Source organism: Lasiodiplodia theobromae, assembly GCF_012971845.1.
Source record: "Lasiodiplodia theobromae strain AM2As chromosome Unknown scaffold_18, whole genome shotgun sequence".
In the NCBI taxonomy this organism is placed as follows: domain Eukaryota; kingdom Fungi; phylum Ascomycota; class Dothideomycetes; order Botryosphaeriales; family Botryosphaeriaceae; genus Lasiodiplodia; species Lasiodiplodia theobromae.
This window is the reverse complement of record NW_023336388.1, coordinates 223,879-251,074: the sequence shown is the minus strand read 5'-3', so window position 1 is coordinate 251,074 and position 27,196 is coordinate 223,879. Positions and strand designations below refer to the sequence as shown.

At 55.9% G+C, this 27,196-nt stretch overlaps 9 protein-coding genes across 9 annotated transcripts; 6 read left to right on the top strand and 3 right to left on the bottom strand.

The window, feature by feature from the left end:
• Positions 1 to 256: 256 nt before the first annotated feature.
• LTHEOB_6292 (Eukaryotic initiation factor 4a-12 protein) lies at positions 257 to 1,557 on the bottom strand (the record flags this gene model as incomplete). The annotated part of the gene is made up of 3 exons (XM_035515532.1): positions 257 to 315; positions 364 to 1,218; positions 1,272 to 1,557. The coding sequence occupies 3 exons, from the start codon at positions 1,555 to 1,557 to the stop codon at positions 257 to 259; spliced, it is 1,200 nt and encodes a 399-aa protein (XP_035372875.1).
• Positions 1,558 to 1,852: 295 nt separating this feature from the next.
• On the top strand, positions 1,853 to 3,355 carry LTHEOB_6291 (Splicing factor 3a subunit 3; the record flags this gene model as incomplete). Its single annotated transcript, XM_035515531.1, has 1 exon — positions 1,853 to 3,355. One exon carries the CDS (start codon positions 1,853 to 1,855, stop codon positions 3,353 to 3,355), a length of 1,503 nt encoding a protein of 500 aa, XP_035372874.1.
• Positions 3,356 to 6,042: 2,687 nt separating this feature from the next.
• Positions 6,043 to 7,572, top strand: LTHEOB_6290 (WSC domain containing protein; the record flags this gene model as incomplete). The annotated part of the gene is made up of 3 exons (XM_035515530.1): positions 6,043 to 6,290; positions 6,351 to 6,422; positions 6,474 to 7,572. The coding sequence occupies 3 exons, from the start codon at positions 6,043 to 6,045 to the stop codon at positions 7,570 to 7,572; spliced, it is 1,419 nt and encodes a 472-aa protein (XP_035372873.1).
• Positions 7,573 to 9,158: 1,586 nt separating this feature from the next.
• On the top strand, positions 9,159 to 10,907 carry LTHEOB_6289 (ATPAse AAA+ type core protein; the record flags this gene model as incomplete). The annotated part of the gene is made up of 1 exon (XM_035515528.1): positions 9,159 to 10,907. The coding sequence occupies one exon, from the start codon at positions 9,159 to 9,161 to the stop codon at positions 10,905 to 10,907; it is 1,749 nt and encodes a 582-aa protein (XP_035372872.1).
• Positions 10,908 to 11,658: 751 nt separating this feature from the next.
• LTHEOB_6288 (GNAT family protein) lies at positions 11,659 to 12,452 on the bottom strand (the record flags this gene model as incomplete). Its single annotated transcript, XM_035515527.1, has 2 exons — positions 11,659 to 11,918; positions 12,020 to 12,452. The coding sequence occupies 2 exons, from the start codon at positions 12,450 to 12,452 to the stop codon at positions 11,659 to 11,661; spliced, it is 693 nt and encodes a 230-aa protein (XP_035372871.1).
• A 1,501-nt stretch (positions 12,453 to 13,953) lies between these two features.
• Positions 13,954 to 16,348, top strand: LTHEOB_6287 (Vacuolar ATP synthase catalytic subunit a; the record flags this gene model as incomplete). Its single annotated transcript, XM_035515526.1, has 7 exons — positions 13,954 to 14,202; positions 14,258 to 14,303; positions 14,361 to 14,382; positions 14,434 to 14,567; positions 14,618 to 15,285; positions 15,337 to 16,236; positions 16,292 to 16,348. 7 exons carry the CDS (start codon positions 13,954 to 13,956, stop codon positions 16,346 to 16,348), a joined length of 2,076 nt encoding a protein of 691 aa, XP_035372870.1.
• Positions 16,349 to 16,822: 474 nt separating this feature from the next.
• Positions 16,823 to 19,264, top strand: LTHEOB_6286 (Vacuolar dynamin-like GTPAse; the record flags this gene model as incomplete). The annotated part of the gene is made up of 7 exons (XM_035515525.1): positions 16,823 to 16,842; positions 16,902 to 16,971; positions 17,032 to 17,126; positions 17,191 to 17,941; positions 17,996 to 18,637; positions 18,696 to 19,042; positions 19,096 to 19,264. The coding sequence occupies 7 exons, from the start codon at positions 16,823 to 16,825 to the stop codon at positions 19,262 to 19,264; spliced, it is 2,094 nt and encodes a 697-aa protein (XP_035372869.1).
• A 534-nt stretch (positions 19,265 to 19,798) lies between these two features.
• Positions 19,799 to 21,649, top strand: LTHEOB_6285 (AMP-dependent synthetase/ligase; the record flags this gene model as incomplete). Its single annotated transcript, XM_035515524.1, has 3 exons — positions 19,799 to 20,324; positions 20,401 to 20,792; positions 20,846 to 21,649. The coding sequence occupies 3 exons, from the start codon at positions 19,799 to 19,801 to the stop codon at positions 21,647 to 21,649; spliced, it is 1,722 nt and encodes a 573-aa protein (XP_035372868.1).
• Positions 21,650 to 25,450: 3,801 nt separating this feature from the next.
• On the bottom strand, positions 25,451 to 26,854 carry LTHEOB_6284 (Carbohydrate-binding module family 1 protein non-catalytic module family cdh; the record flags this gene model as incomplete). Its single annotated transcript, XM_035515523.1, has 1 exon — positions 25,451 to 26,854. The coding sequence occupies one exon, from the start codon at positions 26,852 to 26,854 to the stop codon at positions 25,451 to 25,453; it is 1,404 nt and encodes a 467-aa protein (XP_035372867.1).
• Positions 26,855 to 27,196: the final 342 nt, after the last annotated feature.

The following is a 27,196-nucleotide window of genomic DNA, read 5'->3' as shown; positions in this document are numbered from 1 at the left end:
CTGAGCCTACCCAAGTGGGAATGTGAAGGATGTTGTGGTCGTTTTCCGGTGCAAAGCAATGATCAATCTAGATATCTTTGGCGTAGGGAATGTCAGAGCCAAGTATGTGAAGCTTTTGAAACAGAGAACTAACCATCTGGCTACAAAGCCCATTTCCTCCCCGCTTAAAAGTGCCCTTCATGAATATAGGCATAGTGCCCTTTTTTTGTGCTTTCAAGAAAGCTGTCTCCGAACTAACGCCAATAAACAAGACCGTTTACGAAAGAAGATCCGCGACGTTCATCGGCATCTCATCGATTTGAGTAGAATAGTACACTGCTAACGTCAGTAATGGTTCAAATGGATTAGGAGGACCGCACTCACATTCAATGTCACGGAGAATCCTCACGTCCTCGCTCGTGACGAAGTTGATAGCAACACCCTTCCTGCCAAAACGTCCACTGCGACCAATCCTGTGAATGTAGTTTTCACGGTTGCTGGGGAGGTCGTAGTTGATGACCAGCGACACCTGCTGAACATCAATTCCACGGGCCCAGACATCGGTCGAGATCAGGACGCGAGAGTTGCCCTGACGGAAGTCCTGCATGATGCTATCACGCTCCTTCTGCGGCATCTCTCCATGCATCGAGGATACAGTGAAGTTTGCCTCGCGCATCTTATCGGTAAGCCAGTCGACCTTTCTCCTGGTGTTGCAGAAGATGACGGCCTGAGTGATAGTAAGGGTATCGTAAAGGTCGCAGAGAGTATCGAACTTCCACTCCTCCTTCTCGACAGCAATGAAGTACTGCTTCAGGCCTTCAAGAGTCAGTTCGTCACGCTTGACGAGAATCCTGACTGGGTCCGTCATGAACTTGGTGGTCATATCCAGAACGTCGTACGGAAGCGTGGCCGAGACGACGACGACCTGGGTCGCAGGAGGCAGGTAACGGTACACGTCATAGATCTGCTCGCGGAAACCACGGTTGAGCAGCTCATCAGCCTCGTCCAGAACAAGCATCTTAATGTGGCGAGTGCGGAGGTTGCGGCGGCGAATCATATCAGCGACGCGACCGGGAGTGCCAGAAACGACGTGCTGGCCGTAGTCCAGCTTGCGAATGTCTTCGCCGACATTGGTGCCACCGATGCAAGCGTGGCATTGGACGTTCATATAGTCGCCAAGAGCCATGACGACGGACTGAATCTGGGTCGCAAGTTCGCGCGTGGGGGAGAGAACCAGAGCTAAGCACTAAATCAGTGAATTGCTCAGGCGCAATAGGAATGGAAGCACACACCTTGGGTTTCGCGCACAGCGGTATCGATAACCTGGAGAATGCTGATGGAGAAAGTGGCAGTCTTGCCGGTACCAGACTGGGCCTGGGCAATGGTGTCGCGGCCCTTGCAGATCTGCACAATAGCACGCGACTGAACTGCGGAGGGCGATTCGTAGCCGTAAGCGTAGATACCGCGCAGAAGATTCTCCTTCAGGTGCATAGCCTCGAAGGTAGGAGCCACCGTAACCTCCTTGGAGGTGGAGAACTCCATCTTCTCATCGGCACGTCTGTCGATTCCGTCGGCCATGTTGTGTAATAATTGTTGGTGGTGGGAAAGCGGGCGGGCGTGAAGCAGTCGGACGGTGTTTGCGGCCTGAGCGCGGCGAGCGGCGGTGGTGAAGTTTCCGGGGAGCTGGCGCGCGCGGAGCTTTTGGCGCGAAAAAGGCTTGGCATTCGTCGTCGCGTCAAGACAATCTTGCCTCCCAGATCCCGACCTCACCTCAACAACCCCACATCCTGCAAACGGACCCTTCCTCCCGCGCCCACGGCCAATTACTCCGCAGTCCCGACCCGCTTACCACAGCGCAGCTCCATACGCAGCCATGAGCATCCTCCTCGAGGAGCAGCGGCTGCTGCATGAGGACATCGAGCGCCTCGAGCAGGCCACCGCCGAGCGCATTCTCGAGGACCCCAGGAGTACGAGGGACCAGCTCCGCCGTGACCACCAGATGGCGAACTTTCTTGGTCGCATTCAGAGCCAATCGAAGCGCCTGCTGGACATCTACGCCGATGCGAACGGCGAACGCACTCGCCAAGTCCAGGCCATCTCCACCGGCGACATCTTCGAAGAGTTCTACAAGGAATACAAGGAAATCAAGACCCACCACAAAGAATACCCGAACGAGGCAGTCGAGAACTTGGAGCGAGCCTACAAGCGCCGTCCTGGCGAGCCTGAGCCCATGGCTCCCAACGTCGAGGCCATGTTCACTGGCGAGGAAAGCTTTGGGCGCTTCTTTGATATGACGATCCTGCACGATGCCTACGAGAACCTGCCGGGCAACAAGAACGCCAAACATACCACCTACCTGCAGTATCTAGACTCGTTCGACAACTTCGCCCAGATGAAGCGTCCTAACAAGATGACAGATGCCTACTTCCGCTACCTCGGCGATTTGGCCTCGTATCTTGAGGACTTCATGAGGAAGACGAGGCCGCTGGAGGATTTGGACAAGCTGTTCGCTGAGTTCGACGAAGAATTCCAGAAGGGATGGGACGCAAACGAGATCCCCGGTTGGGAGGATGAGGATGCAGCTAAGCGTGCCACTGCTGGCCCTGTGACTGAGGGCTCTGGCTCTGGGTACTGGTGCGCTGACTGCCAGAAGGAGTTCCAGGAGCACACGTACGGGCCTCACCTCGAGGGAAGGAAGCACAAGAGAAATGCCGCCGCAAGGGCTGAGAGGGGCGAGCAGGCTGCCGAGGGTCAGCCTTCGAACGGCACTGTCAACACCAAGCGCCTTAAGGAGCGTGCCATCGCGCAGCGTGAATTCCTTGTCAAGAAGCTTGCGGCTGCCATGAAGCTGCAGCGTGGCGACACCCGCGTCAATGTTGAGCGCAGGCAGGGTATGACTGAGCGCGAACGTCAGCAGGAGCTCGACGCTCTCTATGCCGAAGGCATGGAAGAGGTCCAGGAGGGTGAAGGTGAGGAAGAAGGTGACGAGGACAAGATCTACAACCCGCTCAAGTTGCCGCTCGCCTGGGATGGCAAGCCGATTCCCTTCTGGCTGTACAAGTTGCACGGTCTCGGTGTCGAGTTCCCCTGCGAAATCTGCGGCAATTTCGTATACATGGGACGCCGCGCCTTCGACAAGCACTTCACCGAGGGTCGCCACCTCTACGGCCTAAAGTGCCTGGGCATCACCAAGGATACCGGTCTCTACAGGGAAATCACTGGCATCCAGGATGCGATCAACCTGCACAAGAAGATCGAGGTCGACAAGAAGAAGCAGAAGCAGGCGCAGGAGAACGTTGTGCAAATGGAGGATGCGGCGGGCAACGTTATGCCTGAGAAGGTCTACTATGACCTTCAGAAGCAGGGCTTGTTGTGAACATGTGCTCCTGGTAAGAGTGTCGAATTTCCCTCAGCTTGTGCAGCGAGTCGCCATCGTCTCAGAAAGCGGCAGCCGGTCGCAGGCCTGGGACATCGGGCATTATTGGCTATGCATTAATGCGGCAAATCTCCGGCGGCATGTGTGTACTATGCTCACTCTGCAGTCTCTTCATCGAGGGCCGCGGTCATATTCGCTTGATGGTCTATATCGTGCATTTGGGTAAAAACGGGCGGTAACGGCGTTGCAGGAGAAAGGGATGGTGATATCCACAAAGGCTTTTGCCAGCGAAGGTTTCAGACGAAACGCATGCGCTGGAATGCGACTAGCTGCTGTCAACGGTAGATAGGTCTGAGATAGCTCGGTTGATCAATCAATCGGTTGCATCATGATTATGTATCTCGTGCTCTTCCTGTCGTGGGCAGCGTGGGACTAAACGTGCCCCTGCCTGCGATGCGTTTTGAGTAGACTGCGTGGGTGGTTGGGATGGCACGACAGGTGCCAGAACGCTTCCAGATGCAGCTACGGCATGTTCTTATGGAGTCGCGGGTGCGTGAGGGGTGCGGTAGAAGTAGAAGAAGCGGGCCGGGGGAGGTTGATGGTGATGCAAGGCCGTTCCTTGCTTGAAGCGGTTTCAAAAGCTGCATACCAAGCTTTTCGGCTCGAAACAGGTGATCTTCAGCGCTGAGGGACGGTGGATGCGGGCTGGCTGGGTATGATGTCTTCCCCGGTGATCGACAGGCACCGTCATGCAGAGAGGGCGGCTGTCTGAGACGCGTGCAGGACGGGAGGCTGGCGTCACTCAAGGATTCCTCGTCGAGCAGCCGACGCGGCTTTTCCGCTGGGGCAACGAGGCATGCCGATGGTTAGCTGTCATTCGTCCTTCGGCGGTTTGCCGAACCACAGTTAGGGCAGACGAGATTCCCCGCATAAGAGACATCCCGACGCCGGACATCAGACTCCCGTCGACGTCTCGCTCCGAGAAAACACAATCCCGGTCGCGATAACAGCCTCCGACCGCTCGCGAAACGGCCACTCGGTTTCTATTCCTGTCGCGGACCTCTTCGCCGGGTTGGGGGTGCATCCCGGGCAAGTCGTGGCCGGCATATCGGGGGCAGCCCCACCGCGAGCCTCTGCGCATGACCCCTGAGAGCCGCCGGCTCTTCCATCGCGCGTTGGTAGCGGGCGCACAGTACGAGGAGAACAATGCGCCGGAAGTCGGTCAAGCCAGGGCCAGCGAATCGGACAGCGCAGATGAAAAAGAAATTCAGCTGTTGGATCTGTGCGCGAGCACAGCAGTTCTACGAAGGTTCCACGGAATCCCACGCGCGATACGAGGCAGCCTCTATCGCGGCCGAGCCAAGCCGGTAGGGCCCAGGGCGTTCGGGAGGGCCTGATGGCGGTTGTGAGTGGCCCGGCAGCTCGCACAGCGTAGTCAGGTCCCGAGTACCAAGCTTCCGCCACCGAAGGACGTGAAACGGCAGCCACACCCCAGCGGCGCGTCCCTCGACGGCGGGTGATGAGCTGAGAGAGGCGGCAGGCCGGTGCGTGGCACGATTGGGCGCTGCGTTACGTATGCCTTGCTCCTGGCCATATTGCGGGCGCTTGCCCGCCTCCTCGCAGCGTGTGCTGGCGGCTGCTGCTGGCCTATTGTTCGGCACCGCCCCTCTAGCGGAGCGCAGCGAGATGAGCTCGCTGATCGCGAGTCAAGCGGTCGTGACGCTGCGCTACCTGCTCGAATAGGAGGCTAGGAGAGGCCAGCGGAGATGGCGGCCAGCACGGTGGCGCCTCGGGTCACGATGCTGTCCGGCCGCAGCTCCACCAGCGCGCTCCTGCAGCCCAGCGCCGCCCTCGGTGAGCCGTCGCCGCGCGCCGCCAGCCGCATCCGAGCCGAACCAGCGCTGCAGCGAGGGCGGACGCAGGGCAGGCCAAGAGCCCAAGCCAATCGGGCGGTCGTCCTCAGCGTTTCAGGCCGGAGGGCAAACGAGGATGTGCACGCCGGCGCCGGGATGACGCACCTGAGCAGGGAAAGAATGTCTTGGGCCCTGCCGCCCGGCAATCTGTGCACCGTGTGTCAGGGAGATTCCAGTGGGGATCCATCGTGTCTCAGGTCAACGTGTACCCCCATGTTTTCCCTGTCCTGAAAAGAACATTCCTTATCCTCATCGTGACTTTTTGCTGCTGCGCGCGCGCTTCCACTCCTTGCCTTTCCCCGCATCAGTCGCTCCTTTGCCCGCTGACCTCTGTCGTTCGTTCGTTCGTTGCGAAAGCTCTGTTCTGCCGCTCGCTACTCTCACCCAGCGCCCTTCGTTTCCTGGACATATCGACCAATATCTCTTGTCCCCGGTGGATTCCAGCACGGGCGCAATCAATTTGAAGTTAAGGAGAAGGGCTACCTTTCCATAAAAGACCCGAATCTGGTCGCGTAGGGCTGAAGAAAGATCCATCACCACCTACTATCCACCAGAGAGGTTACGGCCGTCCGTATCCCGCGCGCAAATTACGCAGAAGTGTAAGTCTCCGTGCACTGTTTCCAACAAACACACTTCTACTCCACCGGCGCCCCGTCTCCTCTCTTCGACCAACCCTCTTCGCTCCTTCCACACCTTCCCTTCGCTTCCGACCTTCCGACCCTCCTCGGGCCGGCCCTATCGTTCGTTCCCTGTTAACCTCGGATTCCAGTCACCATGGTCAAGAACACGGAGCTTCTCTCCCTGCTCGCCCTCAGCGGCGCTGCCAACGCCTTCTGGCGTATGCCTTGCCGTGGCCGCACCGGTCTTGCACGTATCGACCCCATCGTCGACACCGGCGTCGTGTCCACCCATGCCCACGCCATCCATGGCGGCAGCAGCTTCGGCATGAGCGCCGACTATGCTAAGCTGCTCGATTCGTCCTGCACCTCTTGCCAGGCCACCGAGGACAAGTCTGCCTACTGGTAAGCCTCACTTTGGACCGCAAGACAAGGCGCGCACGCTGACCCAAATCTCTCATCCAGGACCCCGTCGCTGCACTTCCTCTACCCCAATGGCACCACTGTCGTCGTCCCCCAGGTTGGCGGCATGCTTGCGTAAGTAGTCGCGAGACGCCATCCCCCATACCGCGCGCTGACTGGCTGCAGCTACTACCTTCTCTACGGAGACAACATCCAGCCCTTCCCCAAGGGCTTCCGTATGTTGGCTGGTGACATGCGCCAGCGCAACTTCACTCTCCCCGTCCCCGACCCGGAGAAGCCCTGGTCTGGTGAGGATGCCACCCAGAAGGCTCTTGCCCAGAAGGCCCTTGGCTTCAACTGTCTTCACTACGACGTCAACCCGCCGGAGGCTACCCTGTACCGCCACTTCCTTCCCGACAAGACTTTCCTCGATGAGAACTGCTCGGACGGTCTTCGTCTCGAGGTCATGTTCCCTTCGTGCTGGAACGGCGTGGACATCGACTCGGACAACCACAGGGACCACATGGCCTACCCCGACCAGACCATCACCGGCACCTGCCCCGAGGGCTTCGACACCCGTCTGCCCTCCCTGATGTACGAGACCATCTGGGCAACCAACAGCTTCAAGGGCGTCGACGGAGAGTTCGTCCTGTCGTACGGTGACCCCACCGGCTACGGGTACCACGGTGATTTCATGTCCGGTTGGGACATTACTGTCCTCACGAACGCCATCCGCGACTGCACTTCGGATACGGGTAAGGTCGAGGACTGCCAGCACTTCACTCTGCAAGAGGAGAGCGACATGCTGCAGTGCAAGTTCGACGTCCCTGAGGTTCTCGCCGACGAGAACTGCGCGGGTCCGACCGACGGTCTCTGCGGCAACGTCCCTATCCAGTACGGCCCCGAATACGCCAGCGCCCAGTCGGCCCAAACTTCCCCGCCCGCCATCTCCACCACTACCCACGCCAGCACCCCGCTTGTGCCCACCCTCTCGTACTCGACTGGCCGCGAGTCGTTCGCCTCGGACGCGTACGGCGGCGGTGTCACCGTTGCCAAGATTGCCAGCGTCACGCCTGCGCCGGTTGCCAACGACGACGAGGACGGCGAGATCATCGGCACGACGACCTTCACCAGCGCCGGCGCCGTGTACGAGGTTGCGATCGAGGAGGAGATCGTCTACGTTACGGCGACGGGCGGCAGCTACGCGACGCCGGCGGCCAAGCTCAAGCGCCACATGCACCACGGCCACCACGCCAACCGCCGCGAGCACGGCCTTCTTGCCTAGAGGGCCGGTGGGTTCGACACAGATCTCCGGCATATGGGATGGTGTTCCGGGCATTGTGTGTGCTTTTGATTATTCATGCGGGACGAAAAGAAGAAGAATAGGCTTGGTGTTTTGACTTTGACTATAACCCCCATTTTTGCTTTTTTCTCTTAGCTCTTCTTGCTTTACAGTATATCAGACCGATCCCTGCTTGGGTGCGGGCTGCGCCTGGCCCGCGATGGGCATACGTTCCTACTGTACAAACTTCTTTCAATTTCTAAACAACGTCCGAAATCTGCATCACATCGGATAGGCAGCTGTAGTAGTGGCTAGTACTAGCAACACTATAACGATGATTATGCTTTGCAAATTTTGATTGTCGTGATTTCGGGAGTGCCGTGATAGGCGACGCAGTAGCCAGCAAGAAGACGGCTCGCAGCATGGATTGTTCTGGCTCATGCCGTGCCAGCCCTACGCCACCGTTGACCGCTTGAAAAAAAATTACCACGCTGCCAGCACCCGTTCAGTGGTTGGTCACATGTGCTTGCAGATCAGCTCCTTGCATCCAGCTTTGCCACGAGCTGTGGCGTTGTGAGCGCATCTCTGCTCCGCCCCAATCCCGCACGCCCACTCAACTCCATCTCTTCTCCCACACCATCTCTTCTCCAGAACACAATCCACGGCCTTCCCGTAGCGTCCATATAGTGATCAGCTGGTGTGGATCGCTGACGTTGTGTGGCGCCCCCGCTCCCGCCATGTCCGAACGAACTACTCACCGCGTACCGCGCGTTGCGCGTCGCTGCTGCCTTCCCTGACAAATGGCCACCATTATCGCATACATCGTTCTTCGCTGTGGCAATGCACCGCCCTCTTCATCAGCTCGTCCAGGATTCTCACACCCCCCTTTCTGCATTCCAACAGCTTTGAAGGAAGTTATAAAGTCGTGGTTGCGGCTCTGATAAGCTTCTAGCCCGCAGGCAGCAGGTTCCGCCAGACACGCGTGCTTACTCGTACGCCGATCGCGGCCATTTACCTCACTCGGCAAATCTTGCGGCTCGTTCGCTTACATCTCTCCTGCATCATCGGTTGGTGAGGCTGAGAGTCAGCCTTGCAGCATCATCTGCAGCCTCATCTCTGTATCACTATTGGCGACATATCTGTGCGGGGAACATCGCGAATCCTTTCTAACCGGCGTTGCTCCATTGTCCGTTTACAGTTGCGGCTCAGGTGAGCCGAATCCGCTCTCGGCAATTTTCCCTAAACTCTCTGTCTGACATGAGCAGTAATTGAAGGAATTTGAGGCTTAAAACAATTGACGCCGCATATCTGCAGGATTTAAAGGCGCAGACCGCTGTCTCTGCCTAAAGACCTCATTGATTCTCGTATTGAAGGCTGCAGCTTCATTTTCGTCGCGTCGGTCGTGGAACCAACTCCGTTGTTGATAAAGTACATCCAGCTCGGGAAGCTTCAGTCATACCACCACAGGCAGGCGACTAGCATCCAGTCATCGTTCGCCACGAACCTATACAAAACCCCCCGATCTACCTCTTGGTTGATTGGCATCCTTCGCTCAGCATTACAGCCTCATTTTTCGACAATCTTACAATATGGGCCTGAAAAAGTTTAGCGCTGTCCGGGACTTTCCAGGTGAACCCCTCAATGGCACCGCTACGAACCTTACCGAGCTTCCCAGCAACATCTTGGAAGCATTCATTCCAGGCTACAGTCTAATATCAAGATTCATCCTCGACGCATTCGGATTTGATATCAGTTTAGTCGTTTCCGTTGGCCTTCTGGCTTTTGCAGTCGTTACATCCGTTACATACGTTTGGGACAAGGCCTTTTCTTTATTCCAGGACTCTTACATGTCTAATGTTTACATTGACGACTCAGATGATCTTTACGACTCTGTCCTGGAGTGGATTGCCGATCAGCGCATGTCCAAAGTTTCTAGATCCATCAAAGCAGTAACCCGCTATGGCATGTCCCATGTGGAAGCTGAGGAGGCTAGTGACGGCGCTATGGACGAGCAGGGAATCTTCAACTATGGAAAGTGGTCCGCCAAAATCCCGCCTCGCTATGAGCCGTACTTTGGCAGTCACCACTTCTGGCATGGTGGTCGACTGTTCATGTTCGATCGATCCCGCCGAGAAGTGGCGCCCAATCCATTTCAACCAAGCCGCAGAGATGAAGAGCTCATCAAGCTTTCTTGCATCGGCCGCAGCACCCTGCCTATCAAGTCCCTCTTAGATCACGTCAAATTTTGGTCGATTGACAAGGAGACGGCAATGACGGTCATCCGCCGTCCAGCGAGCAAGGATCGGTCAAGATACGCTGGTGCCTGGGATCGCCTTAGGGCGAAACCCTCTCGTCCAATGGACACCGTTGCTCTGGATCCTGCTCAGAAGGAGAAGATCATTGCCGATATAAACGAATATTTGCACCCGTCCAGCCCACGCTGGTATGCTACGCGGGGTATCCCCTACCGTCGAGGCTACCTCTTCCATGGCCCCCCCGGAGTTGGCAAGACCAGCTTGGCGTACGCTCTCGCCGGTATTTTCGGTCTCGATATCTACAACATTTCCTTGCTCGAGCCGACCCTGACCGAGTCTGACCTGAACCGTCTGTTCAACAATCTCCCCCAGCGCTGCATCGTTCTCCTTGAAGACATCGACAGCGCCGGCCTTCTCCGCGACGAAAAGAGCGATCAGGACGACGCCGCGGACCCAAACAAAAAGAAGGAAGAGTTTAGCGCAGAGACGCTAGCCAAGGCGCTCACGACTGCCAACCGCAAGCAGAAACAAGCCGACGAGACCAAGCAAGGCATCTCCCTCTCAGGCCTTCTGAATGCCATTGACGGCGTTGCTACTCACGAAGGCCGCGTCCTCGTCATGACTACCAACCACCCGGAGAAGCTAGATGATGCGCTCATCCGGCCCGGTCGTGTGGACATGCAGGTCGAGTTCAGCCTGGCCACACACGAGCAGATGCGCGACATCTTCATCCGCATGTACTCACCTGACGAAGACAACCAATCGTCCCAACCCATCCGCCGCCGGGTCACCAACAATGTGCACAAACAGCCTAAGCTCAACGGCGCGGCTAATGGCGAAAGTATCAAGCCAAAGCTTCCCGTCTCCGTTTCGCTTCCTGCCCTGTCGAAAGACGAGCTCCGCCACATGGCGGACAAATTCGCAGAATTTATGCCGGAGGGCAAGCTGTCGCCGGCTGAGGTACAGAATTTCTTGCTCACGCGTAAGAAAGAGCCGGAGCGGGCGTTGGAGGAGGTGGAAGGGTGGTGTAAAGCATTGTTGGATGCGAAGGAGAGGAAGGAGAAGGTTGTTAGGGTACAGTGAGTTGCTATACGTCTGTTTCAGTCGAATTCTCCGATTAGTATTGCACTGCTAGCATTCATTACTGTATTGGTTGAAAAGGCGGTATGGGTTCGAGAAGAAAAATTAATGCTGGCTCGTGCCGCCCGCAAAAATTAACAAGGACCATGATCGACGAGGAGCATGCATTTTGTTGATCAGCAGCTCTGCATGGACTGCAAAAGAGAGTCGATGACAATTTTCGGTGTGTGAGTGGTGTTCCGCGGTATTTTTCTTTAGTTCGGTTTCAAGGGTGGCGGTCAGGACTGGTTAATAGATGATCATAACTTAATGGCAGCATGTTATGCATTCAAGGCTCGGAGTTGGCCTTGAACGACCAATTCCTTGAACATTAGGAGTGAATTGTCGGGCTCTGGTGTCAACGTCATCACGCCTGATGTCTTATTCCTTGAGTCAGCTTTCTGTGTTTGGCCTTCCTGTCGTCACTTTCTTTGATCGTGATGAACCGGGAAAAATGAAAGTACCGTGCAAGAGCATCCGAAAGACAGCCAAGCTTGCTCTCGTATTATTCATGTGCGCTTCCTAACTGACCGCTATTACCGTGGATTACTATGCCGCTACACCGTCCCGAATTTGTCACGAAGAAGGAACGAAAAGCACCCATGCCAAAGCACCCCCCTATCATTCCACATCAACTTCTTGCATTGACCACTCCCGATTGCTTCGTCACTGTAAAATCACCTGACCCAACCTCAGAGTAACTACCATCTCGCCCTTAGGCATTCTTCTGACCTCCTGCCTTCCCCGGCCTCACCATCATCAGCGTCTCATAAGGCTGACCCTTGATCTCGATGACGAACCCATCCCTCTTCTCGAAGCCCAACCGCTGGTACGTCGACAGCCCCTCCGGACTGGCTTCCAAGTAGGCATCGTAGCCGGCGTTGACGGGGTTATCAGCGCCGAGTACGTGGTTGACGAGGGCGGAGGCGGCGCCGCGGCGCTGGTGCGAGGGGTGCGTGGCGAGGAGTTCCAGGTCTAAAACTCAATCCATAATAAGTCTCGAAAACGTGTCATAAAGTAGGAAGGAGAAGATAGGGGGGGGGATGAATGCAAAAGGGGGTCATTGTTTTGCGTACACCAATGCGCCTCGGTCCCCATGCAAGCCCGGTGCCGGCGGTTCAGCTCGGGGAAGTAGCGCTGGAAGAGCTGCTCGTCGCAGCCGGCGGGCAGCTGCGTCGGGATCTCGACCGCCTCGGCCGGGTCAACGCCTTCCATCGGCCGCAGCCACTTGGCGAAGGCGATGATGTTTTTCTTCTGTTGCTGCTGTAGGCTCTCGTCGTTGGCGAAGACGGGGGTGTCGGTGCCGGCGGCGTACTCGACGAGATTGTACATGGCGACGCCTTTTTGGTGTTGCAGCTCGTGTGAGAGCGTCTCGATCCACCATTGCCGCACGGCGGGCGTGTTCGGGAAGACGGCGCTGCCGAAGGCGTTGTTGGAGAAGGCGGCAAGGTAGATGTCGACGAGCTGCGGGATGTCCGAGAGGGTTGTGGGTTGGACTTTGAAGGGCATCTTGTTTTGTTTCCTATCTTTTTCCCCCTTGCGTGATCTTGAGAGGGGATGTCCCTACGATCTAGAATTGAATGAAGATAGAAGAAGCAGGTACGATCGTGGTCTTTGCTGGGCGATTGATAAGGCCAAAAGAGCAGTCCAACTCAAATACGCGGGATGAAAGACACCGGAAAGCTGGAAAAAGTAGAGGAGTTTTTATTCTCACAAAAACTATAAACAGACGCTTGAAGTGGGAGCCTTGCGGTGCAAAACGGTCACCGTGTGTGAAGACGCCGTGCGGTATCTGCGGTCATCTGTCAGCTCCTGTGAGCGTTTTAGGCAGGTTGTTTTACGGCGGTGCAGCCGAGCAACGAGATGGTCTGAGGTGGTTCTGCGGTGCCCTTGATTGGCGAGGAAGCGGCCACTTTATATGGCAAGCGGTGATGCGGGGGGTACTCTTTATGTGCTAGCGGCGTTCGATGCGGGACAGGGACTGGCAGTTGACCCCGCCAACCCTTGGCAGCAGTCAACCCGTACAATCGGAAAATCTCAGCCGGTGCTAGTTTAAAGCTTGGAATAATTTTCGGTATGAAAGGGAGAATATCTTGGAAGCTAAGTTGCACCGTCGTAACTTTCAGGACATTTGTAAACCAGGCTTCCTGTTTTTTTTTTTGTTTTTGTTTTCATCTTCTAAATCATGCTTTGAATGCTCCGAATAACATGTCCGGATTTATATTAGAAGCAGCTAATCCTTGGATCACGGAGAGCGTGGAAGGGCTACAGATATTAGGCATGGATACAGAGATGTGATGGAGTATATTACCTTTATGGCTACAATTACTTACTAACTTCATTGTCAAAGCGTCTTTTGCACGTAGAGTTGCACTATTTACTTTGCCAATGTCTGCGCCAGGCATTCAGGCGTCTGCTGTGATGTAAGGTCGCAAAACATCATCTGACTTCGTCCCCGCCAAAATACTCTCATTACTGATATGCCTTCAACATATGGACCAGACTGGTGATGACGTTTCAACCTTTAGCGCGGTTGGGCGTTGCGACCGTGCCCAACGAGAACAGCGCAGGAAATCGCAGTGACAGCTTCATCTGGACATTGCTGCGGTCTTGATCTGGCGGCCACGACTTCTTCGGGGGATTGACACCTAGTGAACTATACAAGGTCAGTTGTGGCGCGTGCCAGCTGATCCCCAGATAGGCGGCAGCAAGAGGACTCGAGGCCACCAATCAAGTCTAGTGGGGTCTTGGGCGCGATGGATCGCAGCGCCTTCTAAAACAGAGTGCCAGGCATCTTCTCCGCCTTCAGGCTCTCTCTTGCGCGCCATTACTCACGTTCTCACGTCCCTGCAGCATCGGCACATCGATTATTCGCGTGTTTGGGAAGCGGGGCGATTTGTTAGGCGGCGCCAAGCAACCGGGATCCGTGCAGCAGCTTGTGACGACCGCAGCTTGAACACAGCTTGCCCAACCCACCTCATCATCCTCCAACCCACCGCCCGGGTGCTGCATGCTCGGTTTCCGTCCCCAGCTCAAGTCCCGGCCCTCTCTACTCGAGCTCGTATCCAAGACCGCCAACCTCGCCGTTAAGCGTCCCTCTACACCATCGCACTCCGAGCTTGACGAGGACGACGACCGTCCAGCACCCTACGAGGTCCCACTTCCCGACTCGCCCCAGCACCTGCGCTCCCGCCAACCTATCCGCTTCAGAACTCTGCCGACTAACGCCATCCCACCTGCAGACTTAACCATGCCTCCCGTAAGCTCGACAATCTTCCTCGCGAAAGAGCGGTGGCTGATGCGGTGACGAACAGAAGCAGAACCAGCGCAAGACGCAGGAAGCCGGCGAAGACCAGTATGGTATGGCGGACATCCTCGCAATCCTCGCTCCAAAATGCTAACAATCATGCCACTCAGGCTCCGTCTTCTCCGTCTCCGGGTACGTCGTTCAAGCTCCGCCTCGCTCTCACGCCGGCTGATAATCCTACAGTCCCGTCATTGTCGCCGAGAACATGATCGGTTGTGCCATGTACGAGCTTGTCCGTGTCGGTCACGATAAGCTGGTCGGTGAAGTCATTAGAATCGACGCCGACAAGGCCACTATTCAGGTCTACGAGGAAACCGGTAAGCTTGGATCTACCGAGGTCGTCAAGCAGTCATTTGATACGTTGCAGCTGGTGTTACCGTCGGTGACCCCGTCGTTCGCTCTGGAAAGCCTCTCTCCGTCGAGCTCGGCCCTGGTTTGATGGAGACCATTTACGATGGTATCCAGCGTCCCCTCCGCAGCATCTCCGACGTCTCCAACAGCATCTACATTCCCCGTGGCATTGACGTGCCTGCGCTGGACCGCAAGGTCAAGTGGGACTTCACCCCCGGCAGCCTCAAGGTTGGCGACCACATCACTGGCGGTGATGTCTTCGGTGCCGTCTTCGAGAACTCCCTCCTCAGCGAGCACAAGATCCTCCTGCCCCCCAGGGCTCGTGGTACCATCACGTACATCGCCGAGAAGGGCAGCTACACTGTGGATGAGAAGATTCTGGAGGTCGAGTTTGAGGGCAAGAAGACCGACTTTAGCATGATGCACAACTGGCCCGTCCGTGTGCCTCGTCCCGTCAACGAGAAGCTGTTCTCGAACTCGCCTCTGGTCGTCGGTCAGCGTGTGCTGGACGCTCTGTTCCCCAGTGTCCAGGGTGGTACTGTCTGCATTCCCGGTGCTTTCGGCTGCGGCAAGACTGTCATTTCGCAGAGTTTGTCCAAGTTCTCCAACAGTGACATCATCGTCTACGTTGGATGCGGCGAGCGCGGTAACGAGATGGCCGAAGTCCTGATGGATTTCCCCGAGGTACGCCTTGCACCAATTCCAAAGGATATACTTGTGCTAACCCAATGCTAGCTCACTATCGATGTCGGCGGCCGCAAGGAGCCCATCATGAAGCGTACTACCCTTATTGCGAACACGTCCAACATGCCCGTCGCCGCAAGAGAAGCCTCCATCTACACCGGTATCACTGTCGCCGAGTACTTCCGTGACCAGGGCAAGAACGTTGCCATGATGGCTGACTCGTCTTCTCGGTGGGCCGAGGCCCTTCGTGAGATTTCCGGTCGTCTTGGTGAGATGCCTGCTGACCAGGGTTTCCCCGCCTACCTCGGTGCCAAGCTGGCGTCCTTCTACGAGCGTGCTGGTCGCGTCACTGCGCTCGGCAGCCCCGACCGCACTGGCAGTGTCAGTATCGTCGGTGCCGTCAGCCCGCCGGGTGGTGATTTCTCCGATCCTGTCACCAGCAGCACTCTCGGTATCGTACAGGTCTTCTGGGGTCTTGACAAGAAGCTGGCTCAGCGCAAGCACTTCCCCTCGGTCAATACGTCGGCGTCTTACAGCAAGTACACGGGCGCTCTTGAGAAGTACTACCAGGAGAACAACCCCGAATTCCCTCGTCTGAGTGCCAAGATCAAGGAGCTGCTCTCTACTTCGGAGGATCTGGACCAGGTCGTGCAGCTGGTCGGCAAGTCGGCGCTGGGTGACTCGGATAAGATTACTCTGGATGTGGCGACGTTGATCAAGGAAGACTTCCTGCAGCAGAACGGCTACAGTGACTACGACCAGTTCTGCCCGCTGTGGAAGACGGAGTGGATGATGAAGGCGATGATGGGCTTCCACGACGAGGCACAGAAGGCCGTTGCACAAGGTCAGAGCTGGGCTAAGATCAGGGAAGCGACGTCGGACATCCAGTCGCAGCTCAGGAGCATGAAGTTCGAGGTGCCGAGCGAGGGCGAGGATGTGATCACGAAGAAGGTACGTTCAGAACACGCGCAACAATTAGAGAGAACACGTGCTAACGTCATGACAGTACGAGGAGCTGTACCAGAAGATGCAGGAGAAGTTTGCATCTGTGACGGACGAGTAGATCTCGGGGGCGAATGGTTTCAGGTCAAGGAGGTTGGATGAGGCGGTGTGGCGTGTGTAAAACGCAGCAACCAAAGTGACTTGTTTTTTTTTGAATTTTTCTTCGCAGTCGCGCCAAGGCTGCGTAGATAGAATGTACATGATGACTCTTCTTTTCGCCCAGCAACAGTCGGGTTGGGCTGCGTCGTGTGGCTGCATGTGCGTACCTGGTGACTGTTTTGGGCCCCGGCCTACGCGGCGCATGCGCCACCCCGGCCACAAAGGTTGGCGTCGCTGGGTCGGGCCCTGTCGCTTGGCGGGCTGCACTCTCCTATGATGAACGTGCCAGCAAGCTTCAACACCGCACAACTTTCCTCCTCACCCTCTTCATACCCACGCGCATCTGGCATAGTTTCGAGCGCGACCGGCCTGCTTTGCCTTGCCCCCAACTTGCCCCACGAACTCTGCGATATCGCTGAGACGCACGCCGCACACCATGACGGCGAACCCCACTGCGTATGGCTCCTGCGCGCGCGCGCTCTTGAAGCCGCATCTGGCTGACGCGATGAATTTAGCATAAATGTCAATGACCCGGGCTTGATCACCCTCGTCAACAAGCTCCAGGATGTCTTCACCACCGTCGGCGTACGTCACTGCCCGTTGCTACACCGCCGCGCACCGCAGAAATGCTGATGCCTTGGTCAGGTCCAAAACCCCATAGATCTGCCCCAGATTGCCGTTGTCGGTTCCCAATCCAGCGGAAAGAGTTCAGTGCTAGAAAACATAGTCGGCAGAGATTTGTACGTTCCCAGGCCACTGTGTCCCTGAAATTTCGGTGCCTGAAGCTTATATCCATGGCCATAGCTTGCCTCGAGGTACCGGTATTGTTACGCGCCGTCCGCTCATCCTCCAGCTCATCAACCGCGCCTCCACATCCAAGACACCCAATGGAACCAGCGAGTCTGTCGAGGGCACCACCGATAGCCAGTCCAACGTCGACGAGTGGGGCGAGTTTCTGCACATTCCCGGCCAGAAGTTCCACGACTTCAATAAGATTAGAGAGGAGATTGTACGGGAGACGGAGGCGAAGACCGGACGCAATGCTGGCATCTCCCCGGCTCCTATTAACCTGCGCATATACTCGCCAAACGTGCTCACGCTCACGCTGGTCGATTTGCCTGGTCTGACGAAGGTGCCCATTGGCGACCAGCCAAGGGATATCGAGAGGCAGATTAGGGAGATGGTCCTCAAGCAGATTAGCAAGCCCAATGCTATTATTCTGGCTGTTACTGCCGCCAACACCGACTTGGCCAACTCGGATGGTTTGAAGCTGGCGCGCGAGGTTGACCCAGAGGGACAGCGTACCATTGGTGTGCTGACCAAGGTTGACCTGATGGACGAGGGTACTGACGTCGTCGACATTCTGGCTGGTCGCATCATCCCTCTGCGTCTGGGCTACGTGCCCGTCGTCAACCGTGGGCAGAGGGACATCGAGAACAAGAAGCCCATCTCCTACGCCCTGGAGCACGAGAGGCAATACTTCGAGAACCACAAGGCGTACAGGAACAAGAGCGCGTACTGCGGTACTCCTTACCTAGCGCGCAAGCTTAACTTGGTGGGTTCAAGCCGGTGGAGGGGGAAAAAAAGTGCCAAACTGACTTTTCTGTAGATTTTGATGATGCACATCAAACAGACCCTCCCCGATATTAAGGCACGCATCGCTTCCTCGCTCCAGAAATACTCGATCGAACTTGGACAGCTCGGCGACTCGATACTCGGCAACTCGTCGAACATCGTCCTGAACATGATCACCGAGTTCTCGAACGAATACCGGTCTGTGCTGGAGGGTAACAACCAGGAGCTATCCAGCATTGAGCTGTCTGGCGGCGCTCGTATCAGCTTCGTCTACCACGAGCTGTACTCCAACGGTGTCAAGGCCGTAGATCCGTTCGATCAGGTCAAGGATATCGATATTAGGACTGTCCTGTACAACTCGTCTGGCTCGGCACCTGCGCTCTTCGTTGGCACCACGGCTTTCGAGTTGATCGTCAAGCAGCAGATCAAGAGGCTGGAAGACCCTAGCTTGAAGTGCGTTTCGCTCGTCTACGACGAACTCATCCGCATTCTTGGCCAGCTTCTTGCCAAGCCCATGTTCAGGAGGTATCCGGCTCTGAAGGAGAAGTTCCACGCGGTTGCGGTCCACTTCTTCAAGAAGGCCATGGAGCCTACCAACAAGCTTGTCAAGGACTTGGTCGCCATGGAGGCTTGCTACATCAACACTGGCCACCCCGACTTCATCAACGGCTCCAGGGTAAGAAAAGTCGCGCTCTACGGAAATAGAACAGAAAGCTAATGAGGGTGTAATCTAGGCCATGGCCATCGTGCACGAGCGCCACAACGCATCGAAGCCCACCCAGGTCGACCCCAAGACCGGCAAGCCCCTGCCGCCCAGCGCCATTCCCCCGAGATCGGCCAGCCCGTCGATCGACGGAGACAGCAACAGCGGTTTCTTCGGCAGCTTCTTTGCCAGCAAAAACAAGAAGAAGATGGCGGCCATGGAGGCGCCGCCGCCGCAGCTCAAGGCCAGCGGCACTCTTTCGGAGAAGGAGGCGCAGGAGGTCGAGGTCATCAAGCTGCTCATCAGCTCGTACTTCAACATTGTGAAGAGGACCATGATCGACATGGTCCCCAAGGCCATCATGTTGAACCTCGTGACGTAAGTTTTCAGCGGTGACGTAGCCAAATACGAAGCTAACGCAAGGGCGACAGATACACGAAGGACGAGATGCAGCGCGAGTTCCTCGAGATGATGTACCGCACGGAGGAGCTGGACGACTTGCTCAAGGAGAGCGAGTACACGGTCCGCAGGAGGAAGGAGTGCCAGCAGATGGTGGAGTCGCTAACGCGCGCGCAAGAGATCGTCAACCAGGTGCAGTAGGTGCACCCAGCTTGGCGGGGAAGAAGGCAAGGCGTTTAGGGTCCGAGCTCCGGAGCTTAATGCGGCCTCACTCTCATGTTTTATGCTGTCCCTATTCTTTTCCAGTCACAAAGAGGTAGGCTTTTTTGCGTTGGAGGAGCTCGGGATACGGTAACGGATTTTCACGTGTTAAGAATAGAACATCACAGGCGAAGGCGGTGGAGCAATAGCTTTAGTGAGGTTATGACGCTGTTGGTTTATGCTTTGGATGTTCAAATGAGGATGTGTTATGCGATACCTACTGGGCTAGATTGCAGGGACGAGTAGTCAATTGTATACTTGTGCATTATTTTCGAAACCTACCCGGGTGCCGTTGTCGGGGTCGGCTCGTCCGGGATCCGACGGACGGACCCTGGGGAAGGTCAGTGCCAACACGATGCCGTCAGCCCTGTCCCCGCTGTGAGCTGCGCCGCAGTTCCGCGCTCCGCCCACTCCGCCAAACACCTCCGCACAACACACGACCATACCACCACAACACCGCTCGATGCTGCAATCATGGCCGGCCTCGTAGAACAGCTCGACCAGCAGCTCGTGGAGCTATTCGCCGGATGGAACTCGACCACAACCCTGCTGGTGCTGGCCATTGCCGGCTTCCTGGCCTACAGCATCTACCTCGGCCTTGAGGACCCTGACATCCACCCCATGCTGCTGCAGCGCAGCTCTGTCGCTGCCGGTATCCGCCAGCCCGGCGAGTCCGCCATCTACCGCAGCCCGCACGTTCCCCACGGCTACCCTCTGCAGACAGGCCTCAGCATCCCCGGTACGCAACGCTACGAGCGCCGCGACGGCGACCTACGCGACGTCTGGCGTAAGGTGCTTGGCACGCTTCCCGCCGACCATGGCGAGGCGGTTCGCAGCCCTGGCAAGATTCTCACCGTCATTGGAAAAGAGATTGTGGATCACAGCTTCGACGAGATCACGAAGGAAATCAACATCATAGGCAACCACGTCAAGGAGCACGGCGGCAAGCGGGTTGCTGTTTACCTGCCCAACTCCATCGAGCTGCTCACAACAATCTTTGGTATGCCTGCTCTTCCCCAGTACTTGACCTTCGTTGCCTAACACAAGACCTCGACTGATGGCATGATTTTCTGCAGCTGGTGCTTTCCACGACTTCTCTCCTGTCCTGATCCCATATAACCAACCGCACAATGTCGTTGTGGCGATGCTTCAGCACAGCGGCGCCGATTCGCTCATTGCTGAAGCTGGTTCCATTCCGCTTAACGATGTCGCCAACGGCGTCCCGAATCTGAAGCAGGCTATTTGGGTCGTTGAGAAGACCAGCAGGCACGTTGACTGGAACGAAGTCCCTGAAGGAACTGGCGGCAAGGTTGAGGTCTCTACTTGGCATGAGCTGGTGCAGGACAATGCAGCTGGCGCCACCACTGAGCTTCCGCAGTACGCAACCGGTGACAGGGCTCAGAATCTTGTCACCATTTGGCAAGACCGTGAGGGCTCAGAAGGAGAAACTGTGGAGTTCACACAGCAGGTAAGCTTGAAGATCGAATCTCGAGTTTCACGCAGGGTTCTAACTTGACCCAGAACATGTCTGCTGCCATTGCCAGCTTGATTTCCGCTCTGCCTGCCGGGCAGCGCCTTACTCCTTCGGATCTCTTCCTCCCCGCCGACTCTCTTACCAACTCGTACACCCTGGCCCTCACCATGGCCGCTCTGTTCAGCCACGCCTCCCTCGCCATCACGTCTGTTGCCGGCCCTGGTGTTGAACTCAGCCTTGCTACCCGCGGCATCGCCCCCACTGTCATCTCCATCTCCGCCGAGACGGCCGCCAACCTGCACAGCGCCACGTCGGCTTCCGTGACTAGCGGCGTTAAGAAGCTCGCCCACTACACCGAGACCCGTGCCATGACCAGCTCCGGAAAGCTGCCGACCAACACGCTGCTGACCAAGCTCAACGCCCCCACGCGCGCCGCCGTTGGCACCACCCCCGGCAAGCTGCGCCTCGTCCACGTCTCGGAGCGTGCGGGCGCGCAAGACGCCCCTCCGCTCAGCAGCGCCGACCTGTCGGACTTGCGCATCTACCTCCACGCCCGCGTTGTGTACGCGCTCACGGCGGCCAAGGTCGCCGGTGCCGTCACGCAGACCAACGTTTTCGACTACCGGAGGGAGGAGCTGCAGACGGCGAGCGGAAAGGGCAAGCAGTACAGCCACTTCGGCGCTCCCGTGACCAGCGTCGAGATCAAGCTGGTCGACCGTGACGAGTACAAGACGACGGACGAGGAGGCCAAGGGCGAGGTCGTGGTCATGGGACCGAGCGTGTCGGGCGGTAAGGCGGTTTTGCCCGTGTTGGCGAAGGTCCGGGATGATGGCTGTTTGGCTTATATTTGAGCGCATTGGGTTTTTGTGTTCTGGCTTGCCCCCCCGTCGTCCCGTTTGAGCGGGCGGGGGATGAATAGAGCATTGTCGGGTTGTTTTCCTCCGTTCGATATTTGGATGTGGAAACATGGATGGGGACGAGGGTGGAAGGAGTGTGTGAAGAGCAGATTCTGAAAAAGGAAGCATCTTCTAGAAGTGGGCATCTTAGGATATACGGATTATGGAAGCAATCATTATGCTCTGGCGTTTTGGTCAGTGAGTGCCTCGTTCAGGAATGAGTGACAGTTACTTCGCGGGTGGGGTGGACGTGTCTCTCGCGACCGACGAGAGTGAGTTGGGAGGATACGCCGTCATGTTTGAGTGGGGGTGAGCATTTTGCTCGGCGGAAGATCTTGGAAGTAAAGGTGAGGCATATAGGTGAGCAAGTCAGCTCTTCCTTTCGCCCACAAGGGCACTGCCACGGTTTCGTGGCAGAATGGTAACCAATTCCAGTTACCATTTAAACAAGAAAGAACATGCTAACTTCACTTGTATCTAGGCGAAAACATAAAAGGAAAGAGCAGCTTAAAAAAAGCCTATCCACAATAAAAATCCCAATGAAGCCTTGGGCAAGCTTGGGGGTTTTTCCTGCAAATGTAGCGATGTCCATAATAAGGACACGTGCGCAGTTTTTTTGCCATTTTTTTGCCCTTGCTCCTGTTGGTTTTTTAACGGCTGAATGGCGAGATAAGTGCCCTAAGGGCGGTTCGAACGGTGAAGGCGATGACGTGGTGGTAGGGGGGAAGGCGCGCTGGGAAGGAAGGTGCGAACAGACATAAACAACCCCATTACGGCAACAACTGAGCAGCGCTGCTCTACACCAAGAACACCCTCGGGCGTTTCTAGTGTCAGCGGCAGGCCTCTGACGACAGCAGCATAGTTCCGCAAGGAGACCTCGAGCACCGGAAATTGACGTTCGCGTAGGGCGCGAGATTATGAGTTAGCCGACTCGTTCCCATTCTCTCTCTGGAGAACGCATTCAGGCGTTCTTTAGCGAGGAGTTTAAAAATGGTATTTCAAGTCACGAGCAGGAAATTTCATTTAAAATACATGGCGACGGACGGGAGCGAGTCAAAGTCTTATGATTGAGAGCATCGACACGGATTGAGCCAGGGACATTACATACACGAGTACATAGCACTACACTGACATAGCGATAGCTCCCAGTGGGGGGCATATTGTGTCTACGTAGCCCCCGAAGTACACCGCGGGTAGACGAGCTGCACATTACGTGAGGTAACAGTTGTGGTGGGGAATAAGGTCAAAGGGGGTGACAGGGTGGAAGGAACAGTTGAATTATGGGCAATTCTTGATTCGGGTGATTAGACTCTAGGTTATTCGGAGACGCATCGCCTCGGCTGGGAGCACACCGCTTTTAACTCTTCTCGAGGACGTCGAAGCTGTGCACTGAATATGATCCAAGTCTTCACAGCAGCAGGCTTTGCATGTTCGGGCAGATTTCTCCGTCGAAGATAAAGATGCCACGAGACAGGTTCTTGCCACTCTAGAAGCTGGCATCAATCGCTCTGGAGAGAACGAACACATTGGTGAGCAAGGGGTTGAACACCAGCTGATGTCAAGGACGAAAGTTGCAGAACCCCCTTCCAGAACAGCCACCGAGCGGCTTTGAAATTGTCTTTTAAAAAAAGGTTTCTGGTTAAGAATACGACAAGGATACGCCAAGATGAGCCTCCCGCGGGCGAACGTGAACTTTACTAGGCAACCTTGCATGCCAAGTTTGAGATGCGTTAAGTTATCCCTAAGATGTCCCTCCCTGCGTCAGCTACACCAATACTGGCCGGCGAATTACAACACGCAAAAGGGTTACCCTATAATTGGACAAATTTATGGAGATCTTTGCGATTTTGGTAATCCAAAATAAAGACCTCGTCTTTGGCGAGCACAATCGTTACACCTACTACACGTACAGTTTAGAACATATGACCGAAAATGCTAGCTTGCTTCTTGAGCAATGCAAGGCAGTTGAAACACTGATGCAAATGTGGCTTGCCATTATATTGTAGAAGGTGTATTTTGACCAGGATCTGAAGCTCCCCGCCGACCCAACTCACTCCATGTTTGATTATACCAGCATAAATCTCCGCAGAGATGCCCGAACGGCGAAGACCATCGAGCGCTTGAGTTCTAGTTACGGATCTCCATTGGAGGACTCATCCTCTCAATGTGTGGGCAAATATTCAAAGCTTGTGAGGCAGGAGACCCAACCATGTGGCCCTCAGCGATTGCAAGAAGTCTGCCATGCTGCAGGTAAAGTAGTTTCACATGGACTAAGTTACTCGATTTGGCCACATTTGCGTAACAACACCTTTCCAATGGCCTCGGGTGAGCTTGATTGTACTACCGTCACATGCTTTTTGTTTGACATGCTCTCTCGGTCTTTACTCCACTCGCTGCTTTCATGATAAGCTCAGGGACTGGTCTGATAGCGCGCTGCCATTTTTTTTTGTTTGAGCCAATGGGACATGGAAAACAAGAACCAGACGTCGAAGACTGGAGAAGAATGGAGAAGACTGATGCGGTGAATAATCAGCTTCGTTCCATCAGCTGGTCCATTCTCTCGTCGCTGTTTGAATATACCCCTATGACTCGAGTCAGCGCCTAACTAAAGCCAATACATTTGCTTCTTTTGCTTTTGCGGGGTGGAAAAAAGATAAAAATGGTCTGATTTCTCGCACGACAGTATACCGCCACAACGGGTCCGGTCGTCCGCTATCTGTACACCATCGAGGCGTGCAGGAGCGAAAATGGGTCGGGTTGGAAGCTTTGATAATCTAATCACAGGGTGTGTGGTGTCAGGATAAACCGAAAGCACCCGACGTCCGAAAAAGCAGCGGTGTACCCTTCTCCCCAGGGCAGATCCTGGTACAGAAAGGACAACAAAAGAAAGGGGGCGGGCTGACACGTGTGTCTCGGCTTTGGTGGTAGGGCTTACGTGCCTATGGTCACCTTCAACTTTTACGTGGCGAGTTGTGGTGGTCACGCGGAAGTTGAGGATTTTGGAGGGTTACTGCTATCCAGCGCGATCTGGGACGGAGCACACTCCGGGAGCTAATTAAGAGCCTCGATATTGTCCGATTAAAATGCGACAGAAGGGGACCATTGGCGGAGCCAAGCAAAGCTAGAAAATGAAACAAGATTTAGGGGAGGGGTTCCCAGTTACCTGGCTAAGATAAGGTGCTACGACTAACGGTCTGTCTTACTTGCATAAGGGCCAAAGGATGACGCAAGGAAGCGCCACGGCCGACTAACTCGAGTAGCCGCGCCTATCCCTCCGCCTTTTTCTGTGTCCGCCTGTCGGCCGTACTGCCGCGCTATTCCGGAAAAACAAAGCACAGGACGATCGTGTGGACGGAGATAATGCAGGTGCGTCGATCGTTACGTGTGGCGTCAAGTGAGATGCTGCACTTGATGCATGTTTGATCATGGGTCAAGCGGGAATTGGTCGATTACACAGGAAGCCATTGACCTTACTGGACGCATGTTTTGTGTATGAGTTGAGATCCAAAGAAATTAGGGGGAAAAAAAATTGGCAAAACGCTCCCAGGAGATATGCAGCTACAAACAATGACAATTAACCGAACTAGCATAAGGAAATAATGCCACTCGCTTTTTTTTGATCCAATGCTTTGCGCCCAATTGCTTGTTTTCCCAGACTGATTTTTGTGATGCCCCATAGTTCGCCCCGAATGAAAAGTTTTTGGCTTGCTGCTTCATTTTCCACATGTGCTCGAAGTCGGTTTCCTGCCTTCAACTTCATTCCATTTGCTCATCAACGCCCTTTAAGGCCGCCATGGCTCTCTCAAGTTCCTCTTCACCAACCATAACGGTCCCGGCTCTGGCTGTACTAAGGTAGCTCATTTCGACTGCGTCGCTACCCTCTCCTTCGAAGCCACCGAAGCCGCTCGTCCCGCCGACCAATCTGCCAGCGACGCCACAGACGATACCGGTACTTTCGAGGGGAAGATCGCGCAGGTCCAAAGTGATAGGGACGAGCACGTCCTCCTTCGAACCAAGCAGGACATCCGGAGCGAAATTGGGAAGAAGGCGCTTCTCTAGGAGTATCGAAGCCGGTTCGGTGTCGGTGAGGGTGAGGGAGAGGAAGTTAGGACGGGGTGCACTGATCAAGCACTTGACAAGGCCAAGATGCAGTGTGTCTTCGACAGATGGCTGGTTGCCGCGTCCGGCAAGCGAGCTGCCGTTCAGCACGCCGCCACTCGCAGGGCGCGCAGACGCACTGTCTTTGCTGCCGGCGCATTGGACGAGCTGGATGGACGGGTCGACGGCAAAGACGATGTTGCGGCGCTTGAGGAGGGAGAAGGTGCGAGTTTGGAGTTCGTGGATGCTGGCGGGCGGGGGCGTGCCCGGCGGTGGGGGCAAACATTCGAAGGAGGAGGAGCTGGACTTGTTGCGCGTGTGCGTGTTAAACGAGTTGGCAATGGGGTTCACGTAGGACGAGGTGGTCTGTTCGAAAGCGAAGCCGCGGTCCTCGAGTGCCTTGATGACTTGGCCACGGGCGCGGACGGGGACCAGGATGTAGTCTGAGAAGTAGGTGGTGATGAAGAAAATGGAACTATCGGCACCAGTGGTGTGAGAATCGGCTGAATTCTTTCGGGTCGAGCGGCGACGACGCGCCAATGGTCTAAGAAGGGAGTGGGCGGGCTGCAAGTGGGACTGCTGGACACGCTGGGGCTGGGGCTGGGGCTCAGGAGAAGCGGTGGGCTGGGGGAGGTCGTGAAGGAGTTGTACGCACATGCCTGCCATTGCGAGCGGGCTGGTTAGCTCGAGGACACGCTGGCCAGCGTCAAGCCCCTCGCCGTCGACTTGCATGACAATGTAGTCTTCATTTGTGATGGACACCTGATCTCTACTTGACGGATCTAGACTGTCGCGCACAGGAGTGAAGAGATCCTCCGCCATTTCACGCGAGCACGCAATCGAGCACTCGACAGGCGTCACGGAGATGTTGGTGAAGGGGTGCTCGTAGGCCCATGATTTCTTGGAGCGCGGGGCGCTGCTGCCATTTGTGGACGCACTGTCCGAGCTGCCGGGGCGGCTGGAGGGCAGCAGCAGCTGCAGGATGGGCTGCAGGAAGTTGGAGTAGAGGTGCAGCGGGATGTGTATCAGAGCCAGCTGGGTGTCCTGGAACGAGAGGACCATGTCAGCAACGAGAGGATGGAAGAGGTGGTGGGTGCTAAGCTTAAGGTGCAGGCAACACAGGCACGACGTGCTGGGGCTTTTAACGCAGCCTTACGAGCGCGCCACGATTGGTCGAGGGGGACGCAAGGTGCATTGGAGAAGGCGCACGGCGCGGCGCAGACATTATTGAACGAAAAAAGCGGAGGCGACATACGAGGAACTGAATATGCGCATTGAGCAACGTCATGGAGGAATCCATGGCGGCGGCCCTGACTGTACGGGAAGTTGCGAGAAGCCAGTCGGACAGGCAGCCGGGGCGTGCGGCCGCCTGGCACGCTCTGAGACGCTGGGCGCTGGGGGCAG